The 12,262-nt window shown below is 45.3% G+C and overlaps 1 protein-coding gene across 1 annotated transcript; it reads left to right on the top strand.

The window, feature by feature from the left end:
- The first annotated feature begins 4,261 nt into the window (after positions 1-4,261).
- Positions 4,262-11,626, top strand: LOC111139193 (proteasome subunit beta 5). Its single transcript, XM_022491390.1, has 3 exons — positions 4,262-4,540; positions 5,244-5,550; positions 11,119-11,626. Exons 1-3 carry the CDS (start codon positions 4,343-4,345, stop codon positions 11,403-11,405), a joined length of 792 nt encoding a protein of 263 aa, XP_022347098.1. The 5' UTR covers positions 4,262-4,342; the 3' UTR covers positions 11,406-11,626.
- Positions 11,627-12,262: the final 636 nt, after the last annotated feature.

Raw genomic sequence — 12,262 nt, 5'->3', positions numbered from 1 at the left:
ACCAACCAGGGGTGGGCAAGGGATAGGACCGCTGGCCCTTCAGAAAGACGAAGTAGACTGGGGCAGAGTGACAAGCCTTAACTACTTCCAGCACCATCTGGAGTATATTTTACTAAAGCCTGCAGCTCAAAGGGGTGCTGTGGAAATGGGCTTAGTCAAAGAAACAGACCCACACACAAGGGAAAGAGCCTGGAGCCCCCCAGATACCATGATGGTGGGGCTGTAGTGTCAGTACTAAAGGCAAGTGCAAACATGCCATGGAAGGACTGGAGAAACCAGGAGGTCACACTAAAGTCCAACCAGTCTTTCTCCTTTCTTTTGCACAAGACCACATGGGACTCTTACTGGAGAGATAAGTATGTCTCCTGTTTTTAAAGACTAAGACTTAGATGTTGTAAATATGGATGGATTGTCACCTCCTTAAGTCAAGCCATTCTCAAGTCAGATGTGGACAGTTGAATGGCCTTCTAATTGGCCACCCTCTAGTCTCCCCTCTAATCTTACCCTCCACACTGACATGTTTTCCTAACGTGTCTTCTCTACTAAGAAATCTTGAAGGGCTACAAGATCAAACCCAAACCACCTTCTCCTCGCCAGGCTGGCATTTAAGGCCCATGATGGTCCCATCCTGATCTATCCACCACAACCTCTTTCATACCATTCCTAACACATCTCACATCTCCCCTTCATCTACTTTTTTCATCTATTTTTTTCAAGATTTTTTTAAAACATTATTTATTTATTTATTTATTTGAGAGAGAGAGAGCGAGAGCAAGGGAGCATGAGTTGGGAGGGCAGAGGGAGATGGAGAAGCAGACTCTCCCCTGCATAGGGAGCCCTATTTGGTTCTTCCTCCCAGGACCTAGGGTCATGACCCAAGCTGAAGGCAGCTGTTCAACTGACTGAGCCACCCAGGTGCCCAAGATTTTTTTTTTTTAAGATTTTATTTATTTATTTGACAGACAGAGATCACAAGTAGGCAGAGAGGCAGGCAGAGAGAGAGGAAGGCAAGCAGGCTCCCCACTGAGCAGAGAGCCCAATGCGGGGCTTGATCCCAGGACCCTGGGACCATGACCAGAGCTGAAGGCAGAGGGCTTAACCCACTGAGCCATCCAGGAGCCCCAAGATGTTTTTTAAAAAATATTTTATTTATTTATTTGTTTATTTTGACAGAGAGAGACACAGTGAGAGAGGGAACACAAGCAGGGGGAGTGGGAGAGGGAAAAGCAGGCTTCCTGCCCAGCAGGGAGACCGATACGGGGCTTGATCGCAGCACCCTGGGACCATGTCCTGAGCCGAAGGCAGATGCTTAACGACTAAGCCTAAGATTTTATTTTTAAGTAATCTCTACACCCAGTGTGGAGTTCGAACTTAGCCCCAAGGACAAGAATCACATTCTGTTGACTGAACTAGCCAGGTGCCCCTCTCCTTCATCTATCTGAATCCTATCCTTCAAAGCCTGGCTTGAGTATCTTCTATTTTGAAAATCCTTCTCAGGTGTGGTCTGAGAGAGGTGAGGCTGTTGGTTTGAGGAGCAATGGGATCCACACGGTATTTAGGGAAATGAATCTATACTTCCTTAGCATGCCTTCCTGATCTCCCCACCTCACCCCAAGCTATATTGATCTCTCTCACCTCTGAACTACAACACTTGTCATTTTTTTTCTCCCCCAAACCTTCTTTATTGAGATAAAATTGACACATGACATTATGTAAGTTTAAGGTGTGCAGTGTGATGATTTGATACAGGCATATATTGCAAAATGTTTACCACAATAAGGTTAATGAACACATCCTTCACTTTATATAATTAACCATTTTTGTGGTGGTGGTGAGAACATTTAAAGTCTACTTTCTTGGGGCACCTGGTTGGCTCAGTCATTAAGTGTCTGCCTTTGGCTCAGGTCCTGATCCCAGGGTCCTGGGATCAAGGCCCACATCGGGCTTCCTGCTCCTCGGGAAGCTTCTCCCTCTCCACTCCCCCTGCTGTGTTCCCTCTCTCACTGTGTCTGTCTCTGTTAAATAAATAAAATCTTTAAAGATAAAATAAAATCTACTCTCTTGCAACTTTCAACTACGGAATACAATTTAGCATCATTAACTATAATCATAATGCTGTACATTAGATTCCCAGAACTTCTTAAACTGGAAATGTGTATTTACCCTTCGAACAATATCTCCCCATTTCCCCTACTCCACAGAGTAACCACAGTTACTCTGGTAACTACCAATCCACTCTCTGTTCATATGGAGTTTGGCTTTGTTAGTTTCCACATATAAGTGAGAGCATACAGTATTTGTCTTTCTCTGCCTGACATGTATCTCTATATATAGATACAGATAGAGATAGTGACAGGTGATATACATATATCTCTATCTATCTATCTAGAGAACTAATACAAAGTAAGTTGAGAACAGATTATGGAATGCCTTGAATGCCATACCGAGGAGCTGAATCTTAGAGAACATTTTTAAGCAGGCAAGAGATAAGATTAAGAGGGCATTTAGGAAAATTAATCTGGTACTGTGCAAAATGCATTAGAGAGTTCAGTTTGGGCCCAGAAAATCAGTTAGAAGAATATTTCAGTAATTCAGGAGTGAGGAAATAAGAAGCCAAAAGGTGGTATCAGTTGCAATGAAAACACACACACACACACACACACACACACACACACACACACGAGAAGCATTGTAGAGGAAGAATCAACAGGACTTGGCAACTTATGGAATGTGATGGAAAGGAAGGGGAGTTGTCAAAGATGGCCAGGGCTTCAAGCCTCTGGGACTGGAAGAACATTGTTACCATTCTCTCCTATATTCACTTGGCAAGCATTTACTGAGCATACAGTGGGCTCAGAGATGAACAGTAGAGAAATACCTGTCTTTAGAAACTCGCAGTCAAGTACACTTACAACCAATCACTTTAAAATGTGAAAGTATCTTAAGAGAGGTACAAATACTATTAGTGGCAGTATGAACGAACCACAGGGGAGAGTCAGGAAGAGGACAAGTTGCATCGCAGGGGGGACGGCAAAATAATACCTGTTCTATAAATGGAGGCACTCCGAATTTTCCACACCATCCAAGTGTGAGAAGCAGAAAAAGATCTTCTGCTTCATTACATTCTGATGGTTGGGCTTGGAAAGGGTTGCCAAATTTCAGCATTAAAAATACAACATATGCAGAGTCAGAGTCTGCTGGGGAAGAGGAGGGGCTGGGTTGGGCATCAGAGGAAAGGGGAATTTAGATATTGATGGATGTTGCTGCTGGAATCCAACAAGGAAGGCCACTGACTTCATAGACTTTATAGAACCATAAAGCAGGAGGCAACATTTCATACACTTGCCCACTTCCTTGTTTGTTATGGGTCCCCAAAGGGTTGAAAAATGAAGGTGGGTGGAGAGAGGGAGAGACAATGATAAATACCACATTCCTGTATTAATAAAGAGCTTGTCTTAGCAAGCCTAAATTAGAGAAACTCTTGATACATTTTTACGGATCGTCAGCCTTCCTCCAGGCTCTGAGATGGTAAATGACTATTGACTCAGTTATTCGGAGCTGAATTGAGAATCTAGTTTGTGGATTAAGTGGGTCCCATACGTTTCCTTCTTTATTCTTCTGCCTTTTAGGCAATACATTACTTAGAATTTCCACCACAGGGTGGGAGTAAAGAGAATATTAAATCTTAAAAACTGGTTATGTTACAGAAGTTGGGTAGTGTGGCGATTAATGCTATTAAACAACAAGAGGTATAGCACTTTTATTTTGTTGCAATTTTTACCACAAACTACTGGGGGTTAACTAACTTCACAGGAAAATGGCCTCAGAGTACGTCATTATTTTACCCAGTCACGGGGTGCCCTTAAACAAAATGGCAACTTCAGTTGCGTTAACAGGATGCTAAAGCCGCCCAGTTGTAAAGTATTGCTTGGACACCTGGCAGGGCGGGGACGACTTAGTATTAAAGGTTCTGAAAGGATTTTCAACTAGTCACGCCCTTCTCAAAGATGGCCAGCCCCACTTCCCCTACGCAACAAGGACGTTTCTGATCGCTTCCTATGAATTGGAGGTGAATTTAATCCGGTATTGCTTGCCTGACGAAAGTAAAGATGACAACAACATCCTTTAAAAATTTAGAGGAAGTTAAGGCATTTATTTTTATCCCCTCGGTGAAAACAGTCCCTGGCATCGGGTTCTTGTTTTTGGAGGCGTGGTTGCCAGTAGTTAAAATGGCTCCTCCCTGCGATAGCTTTAATAGGAAGTGAAGCTGTGACGGCGAGGCGTTGCCCGGCTGTTCTTTAGTAGGCCTTCTCGCAGCGAGTTTCTTGTGCCCTTACTAGACATGGCGCTGGCCAGTGTGTTGGAGAGGCAGCTACCGGTGAACGGGCTCGGGTTTTTTGGACTCGGGGGTCGTGCGGATCTGCGGGACCTGGGTCCAGGGAGTCCCAGCGATGGGCTGACCCTGGCCGCGCCCAACTGGGGTGTCGCGGAGGAGCCAAGAATCGAAATGCTTCATGGAACCACCACCCTGGCCTTCAAGGTGCGGACCCAACCGCCGCGCCCTTGCCGACCTTCCCGGCCTTCCGGCTGGACTGGAGCCCGCGGGGGCCGCGACCACGGAGCCTAGTGGGAGCCTCGGGCCTGTCCTCCCGACCCCGGTGCTTTCGCTGTCTCATTGACCTGAGAGGCTTCGGTTCTCGCTCTAGCCGTAGGACCGTGGGGCAGAGGTTAAGGGAGAAAAGAAACCCGAGGCCGCTTGGGTTGATTCCTAGGCAACGCCTATGACTCCGGTTCAGGAAAGGGAAGGCCTCAAAGCAATGAATATTGTTAGAGGAAAGGATGTTTAACCATTAACTAAAGGTTCTAAAAACTGGGTCCCCATTAGGCAAGGGTAACTGAAAAGCGATGAGGAAAAGAATTGTGGGAGGGAACACTGTAGCTGGAGCCAGACAACTGGAATTCTTGATCCAGCTTTACAATAACCAGGTGTACGATCTTGGGCAAGTCATTGGATCTCATTGAACTCGTTTCCTGATCTATAAAATGAAATTGAAGTTAATACTGGTTATACCATGTCGTGGGATCTATGTGAAGCTTAGTTGATACTAATATGTGGAAAGCATTTTGTGAAGTGTAAAAGGACAGAGAAAGATATTCTGGTTTTCCACTGATGCAAAAAGAAATGTGAAGATGTTTCTGTGGTCTGATCTGACCTGCTTTGTGTTTTCCTCTGATCTTAACAGTTTCAACATGGAGTCATTGTTGCAGCGGACTCTCGGGCCACAGCTGGTGCCTATATAGCCTCCCAGACAGTGAAGAAGGTGATAGAGATCAATCCCTACCTGCTGGGCACCATGGCTGGGGGCGCAGCGGATTGCAGCTTCTGGGAGCGGCTGTTGGCTCGGCAATGTCGAATATATGAGCTTCGAAACAAGGAACGCATCTCGGTAGCAGCTGCCTCCAAGCTGCTTGCCAACATGGTGTATCAGTATAAAGGCATGGGGCTGTCCATGGGCACCATGATCTGTGGCTGGGATAAGAGAGGCCCTGGTGAGTTAAGCTGCAAGCACTTGGTTCTTGGGCTAGCACTACAGAGAGGAGGGGTTGGATGAACAGGTGAATGAAAGGGCTTTGAGTCAGCGCTGGGGATGTGTTGACTAGGCTCTCCACCCTTTCTTCTCTTTGTTCAAGGAAGGCACTACTGTGTAGGAGAGGGCATGGAACTTAGACTAGCTGTGTCATTGACTACCCCATGTGACCTTACTTTGGCTGCTCATTTTCCCAGTCAGTTTCATCATCTGTTTCATTGGTTAAAGGAGGTAATACATGTAAAGCATGTCTGGCACATAATGTTTCTCCTTCTCTCTCCCATAAAATGGTAAGACCTACAAAGAGTGTATTTGAGAATTAAATTGGATAATAGACATAAAAACTCCAGTCAGTGCTTTCTAATAAAAATATAATGTGTACCACACATGTAATTTAAAATTGTCTTATGGAGGGGCACCTGGCTGGCTCCATCAGTGGAGTAGGTAACTTATCTCAGGATGGTGAGTTCAAGCTCCACGTTGGGTGTAGAGTTAACTTAAAATAATAATAATAATAAATAACTTTTTTAAAGATTTTATTTATTTGAGAGAGCGAGTGAGCTTGAGCAGGGAAGGAGTAGGAGAGGGAGAAGCAGACTCCCCACTGAGGAGTGAGCCAGTTGCAGGGCTCAGATCCCTGAACTCCAGAATCATGACCTGAGCCAGAGGCAGATGCTCAACTGAGGCACCCAGGCGCCCCAATAACAATTTTTTAGAATTGTCTAATGGATATATTTAAGAAGTAAAAAGATGGGGACATTGTAATATTTCATTTAATCCAGAACACCTAAAATAATATCATTTGGCATGTGCATTAGCCCCATTTCAAGTGCTCAGTGCCACATGTTGCTAGTGGCCATTGTCCTAGACAGTGAAACTCTAATATACAGGAAGTTAGTCATTTCTCTTCTTTTTTTCTTTAGGGAGTCTTTGGCCTAGAAGGGGCCTTTAGGGCTGATCCTTTCCTTGCTTGATAGAATCACCCTAGGTCCTATTCTGTCATCTCTTAAAATAAATTCCTTAGCCTTTTTCTGTTTTTAGTATATAGAAACCTTGCCAGGAAGTTCAGCCTTGCATCTGATGTCAGTTCCTTTTCAACCAGTTTTTTTGTTTTTTTTTTTTTTTTTTAAGTTTCATTTAAGTATTCATTTAAATAATCTCTACACCCAACGTGGGGTTCAAACTCCCCACCCTGAGATCAAGAGTCACACACTCCACACAGACTGAGCCTGCCCGGCACCTCAGCTTTTCGACCAGTTTTGGATGTCTCTTTATCAAGCTGGAATACAGCTAGTCATTTTCTGTATAATTTTCCCCCTCCATGCTTGAGTAGTTTATTCTTCCCTTTTGTTTTTGCTTCATCCATTCACCTGTTTACTGAGTACCTAGTTTTTTTCTGTCGAACAACTGCAGGATACCCAGCACTTTTCCACTTGATTTAGAAGCTCTCGGTTCACTGTTCAGTAGAAGGTGAATAAGAAGATTAAAAAAGTGGATGTGAGGGGCACCTGGGTGGCTCAGTGGGTTAAGCCTCTGCCTTTAGCTCAGGTCATGATCCCAGGGTCCTGGGATCGAGCCCCACATCGGGCTCTCTGCTCGGCAGGGAGCCTGCTTCCCCCTCTCCCTCTCTGCCTGCCTCTCTGCCTACTTGTGATCTCTGCCTGTCAAATAAATAAATAAAATATAAAAAAAAAAAAAGTGGATGTGAGAGAGGAGCATAGCTTGTTACTTTGGAAATTGAGATGCTTTTTTGGGAAAAGTGTGAAAGAACAGCTCCATACATTTTTTGTGTGTCCCAGGGAAGCATTTTGGAACTGTTGCTTCGTACCCTTAGCTACTGGGTCTGTTCCAGGGGACGGAAGCAGTGTACGAGAGTACAGATGCTGGCTAGCAAAGAGAACCTGAGAAGCTAGAGCATAACCTAAATCATGCCTTCACAAGAACCCTTCCCTACAGCATATCTCATCTAGGATGAGTCAGTCCCTTGCCTCGAAAAGCAGACGACTGAAAAATGATTACAGGTTACTTAACATGAGGCTAAATGAGATGAATGCCATTTGTAAAAGAACCGATATGCTGTTGAGGGAGTTTTGAGGAAAAAGAGATTATTTCTGATGGGAGGACTCAGGACGACTTCATGGATAAGTGGCAGTTGAATAGGATGTGCAAGTGAGAGAAGGGAAGCATGGTGGACAAAGGGGGGGTGGATGAAGCATGCTGTTTGGGAGGAGTAACTGAAGGCCCAGTTTGTTTTAAATATTTATTTATTTGAGGGAGAGAATGTGCACACAAGCAGGGGGAGTGGCAGGCAGAGGGAGAGGGTGAAGCAGGCCAGGCTCCCTGCTGAGCACAGAGCCTGATGCAGGGTTTGATCCAGAAACCCTGGGATCATGACGTGCACTGAAGGCGGGCGTTTAACCAACTGAGCCACCCAGGCACCCCCAAAAGCCCAGTTTAATCAGAACTAAGGTTGTGTGAAGAGGAGTAGTGATCCATAGAGCTGGAGAGCTAAAGAGGAACCGGGTAGTGAGCCCACTAGGCAAGGTAGTGGCCATGGGACTGAGGAGGGACTAGTTTGGGGTAGACATTGGAATCTTTGAACCTGAAAACTGGTGAGCATTTGGTTCTCAACCGGGTTGCATTAGAATCACCTAGAGAACTTAAAACACAAGTCCCATACTTGTTCCCCACCCCAGACCAACTGGAAAAGAATACCTGTTGTAAGTCCTGGGCATCTTTTTAAAAAGCTTCTTAGATGATTCTGATGCACAGTGAGAGATTGGAACCACTGGAACAGAAAAGTAATGATCCTGTTGGCAGGCAGAACTTGAGAACATGGGAGGCAGTGTAGGCTGGTCATAGAGCATAGAGAGAGATGAGTTTGGTTGGTAATGGAGAACCACTGAAATATTTGAGGATAGGAGGTCTGAATCTGAACTGGTGACAAAGGCATCCTGTTGGAAGATCCAGCAGGTAGTTGGAATTGGTAAACATTTTATTAAAATCTTTGTCTAGATTTTCATCTGTAGTAAATATTAGCTAACTTCTTCATAAAGTGCCAAATAGTAAATAATGTAGGACTGTAAGCCATATGGTCTTTGTTTCAACTACCTAACTCTCCTGCTTTAGCATAAAAGCAGTCATAGACAATATGTACACAGATGGGTATGGCCGTGTCCCTGTAAAACTTTGTTTATAGAAACGGGCAGTTGGCCTGGCCAACCCCTGATCTATACCAGCACCGTCCAATGGAAATAAAGTGTGAGCCATACATGTAATTTTAAATTTTATAGTAGCCACATTTTTAAAATTAAAGATAAAGAGAAATTAACTTTAATGATGTATTTTGGAATGCCTGGCTGATGCAGTCAGTTAGGTGTCCCACTCTTGGTCTCAGCTGTGATCTCAGCGTCGCACTCAGCCTGGAGTTGGCTTAGGATTCTCTCTCCCTCTCCCTCTGACCCTCCACCTTGTGTGCACACGTACTCTCTCTCAAACAAATAAATCTTTTTTTTTTTTTTTTTTTTTAAGATTGTATTTATTGGGGCACTGGGTGGCTCAGTGGGTTAAAGCCTCTGCCTTCGGCTCAGGTCATGGTCCCGGAGTCCTGGGATGGAGCCCCGCATCGGGCTCTCTGCTCAGTGGGGAGCCTGCTTCCCCCTCTCTCTCTCTGCCTGCCTCTCTGCCTGCTTGTGATCTGTCTGTCAAATAAATAGATAAAATCTTAAAAAAAAAAAAGATTTTATCTATTTATTTGACAGAGAGAGGGATCAAGCAAGGGGAGTGGCAGAGGGAGAAGCAGGCTTCCCACAGAGCAGGGAGCCTTATGCGGGCCTTGATCCCAGGACCCTGGGATCATGACTGAGCCAAAGGCAGATGCTTAACGACTGAGCCACCCAGGTGCCCCTAAAATAAATAAATCTTAATAGTATATATTTTATTTTATAGATCCAAAATGTTAGCACTTCAGCATGTGGTGCCAGCTTCATTTCACATGCTCAGTGGTCACACACGGCTAGTGGCTCCCATATTGGACAGTGCAGGTTTTTTGCTATATAATTTGGAACTCTAGGCTCTCTCCTACTATGCGGTGTATGTCTTGTCCCCCAGATAGTCTAAACTTTGAGGACTAGGATTGTTTTTATAAGTTTTTTTTTTTTTTTTTGGTTTAAGTTTTTATTTGTTTATTTGACAGAGAGAAACACAGCAAGAGAGGGAACACAAGCAAGGGGAGAGGGAGAGGGAGAAGCAGGCTTCCCACTGAGCAAGGAGCCGGATGTGGGGCTCAATCCCAGGACCTTGGGATCATGACCTGAGCTGAAGGCAGATGCTTAATGACTGAGCCACCCAGGTGCCCCTGTTTTCTTTTTTTAAAGATTTTAGTTATTTGAGAGAGAACACCCCTAGCACCCCAGGGCTAGAATTGTTTTAAACATTATCTCCACAGTGCTGACATTCTCTGCTTGAAACCTAAGTCACGGGGTGCCTGGGTGTCTCAGTCAGTTTTGCATTAGCCCTGTATCAGGCTCCTTGCTCCTCAAGAAGCCTGTTTCTCCCTCTGTGTCTCCTGCTCCCCCTGCTTGTGCTTGTGGTCTCTCTCTCTCTCTCTCTCTCAAATAAATAAAAATAAAACCTTAAAAAAAAGAAGAAAACCGGGGTGCCTGGGTGGCTCAGTGGGTTAAAGCCTCTGCCTTCAGCTCAGGTCATGATCCCAGGGTGCTGGGATCGAGCCCTGCATCGGGCTCTCTGCTCAGCGGGGAGCCTGCTTCCTCCTCTCTCTCTGCCTGCTTCTCTGCCTACTTGTCATCTCCGTCTCTCAAATAAATAAATAAAATCTTTAAAAAAAAAAAAAAAAGAAAACCTAAGTCATTTGGATTATACTTGTTTTTTGGTTATGCAGTGAGGATAGTAAAGCAGTAATAATGTGAGATAGAATCCAGGAATCTTAATATTTAATTTTATTCCTTCAGCTATTTTTTTTAATAGATTTTATTTATTTATTTGACAGAGCACAAGCAGGGGGAGTAGCAGGCAGAGGGAGAGGGAGAAGCAAGCTCCCCATTGAGCAGGGAGCCCAATGCAGGGCTCAGTCCCAGGACCCTGGAATCATGACCTGAGCTGAAGGCAGGTGCTTAGCTGACTGAACCACCCAGGTGCCCCCAGCTATTTTTTTTTTTCAAGTAATTTTATAGAAATATTATTTTCTTTTTTTTTTTTTAAGATTTTATTTATTTACTTGACAGAGACACAGCAAGAGAGGGAACACAAACAGGGGGAGTGGGAGAGGGAGGCTTCTGCCGAGCAGGGAGCCCGATGTGGGGCTGGATCCCAGGGCCTTGGGATCATGACCTGAGCTGAAGGCAGACGCTTAAGGGCTGAGCCACCCAGGCACCCCCAAAGTATTATTTTCTTGTATATCTGTTGGTCTCCCCTGGGTTTCAAGAGGGATAGAGAACTTTTCTTGGAGAATGAATTAGATGTCAAAAGAGATGGTCATTTTTTTTCCTGCTAACCTCACCTCTCTTTCCAGGCCTCTACTATGTGGACAGTGAAGGAAACCGGATCTCGGGGGCCACCTTCTCTGTAGGTTCTGGCTCTGTGTATGCTTATGGGGTCATGGATCGGGGTTACTCCTATGACCTAGAGGTGGAACAGGCCTATGATCTGGCCCGTCGAGCCATCTACCAAGCCACCTACAGAGATGCCTACTCGGGAGGCGCAGTCAACCTCTACCATGTCCGGGAGGATGGCTGGATCCGAGTCTCCAGTGACAGTGTGGCTGATCTACATGACAAATATAGTGGCTCTACCCCCTGAAGGAGGGTGGATGTGGCTGCTTGCATTTCTTGGGGGAACTATTGCTGGCAAATGTGGGTACAGCTCCCCATCCTCTAGTGGAGGGGTCCTCAGTTGTACTGATAATTTTTTTAAGCTCTGGTGGCATTGACCTCTATGTGTTACTAGTTGTTAATGACCTGCTGCAGAGGTGATTATTTGTTTTACTTTCTTGGATGTTAACATTACACTACTCGACCTCAGCCTGTGTTGTGTCTTTTGTCCACACTGTCCCTCCTCCAAGCACTTTACAGCCAAATAAGCCAGGACGGTGGGAGGGCACCGACTGTAATTACAGGAAACAGTGGTGTGAAGACATTGTCTAGTGAATACATTAGCATCCCCACTCATGAAGCTAATAACAAAGGAGAAGGAGAGAGAGGCAGGGAGAAGGGAGAGACTTCCCGATTCTGTTTGCAAAGAGATGAAAAGTTGATGAGGTGGAAAGATGCACAGGGCTGTATGAGGAAGAGCTGCAGAGGGAAAGGTTCTCATCCTGCTGTGGGGGAGGGGAAGCCAGAGCTACCCGCAGAGCAGAAAGGTGAAGAGGGTGAATCTTGAATCTTAAACTAACTGGGAAGGGAAGGTTTGGACCTTGAGAAAAGAGGACAAAGAGGTGAGTGTGAAAGCGGTAGTGCCCACAAACTTGGTGATCCTTGTCCTTTTGGCCATCCGGTGTACACAGGTGGGGGACAGAGCAGTTGATGGTGGGCTTACAGTCTCCTGGACAGGAAGCGGCTCAAAACTGTCACTGGCATGTGTGGGTGGGGAGGAGACCCTGCTGAGAGCAGAGCAATGGTTGATCACACCCCGCACTGAGGGGGTTCCCAAGCTATGGT

The sequence above is a fragment of the Enhydra lutris genome, unplaced genomic scaffold (genome assembly GCF_002288905.1).
Source record: "Enhydra lutris kenyoni isolate GAN:26980312 unplaced genomic scaffold, ASM228890v2 scaffoldscaffold4, whole genome shotgun sequence".
Classification (NCBI taxonomy): Eukaryota; Metazoa; Chordata; class Mammalia; order Carnivora; family Mustelidae; genus Enhydra; species Enhydra lutris.
This window is presented reverse-complemented; position numbering and strand designations above follow the sequence as displayed.

Excerpts from the sequence above, each read along its gene's own strand:
- LOC111139193 (XM_022491390.1), top strand. The coding sequence starts at position 4,343 with ATGGCGCTGGCCAGTGTGTTGGAGAGGCAGCTACCGGTGAACGGGCTC. Across the intron at positions 4,541-5,243 it reads CCACCACCCTGGCCTTCAAG|TTTCAACATGGAGTCATTGT; the intron begins GTGCGGACCCAA and ends TGATCTTAACAG. Across the intron at positions 5,551-11,118 it reads CTGGGATAAGAGAGGCCCTG|GCCTCTACTATGTGGACAGT; the intron begins GTGAGTTAAGCT and ends CTCTCTTTCCAG.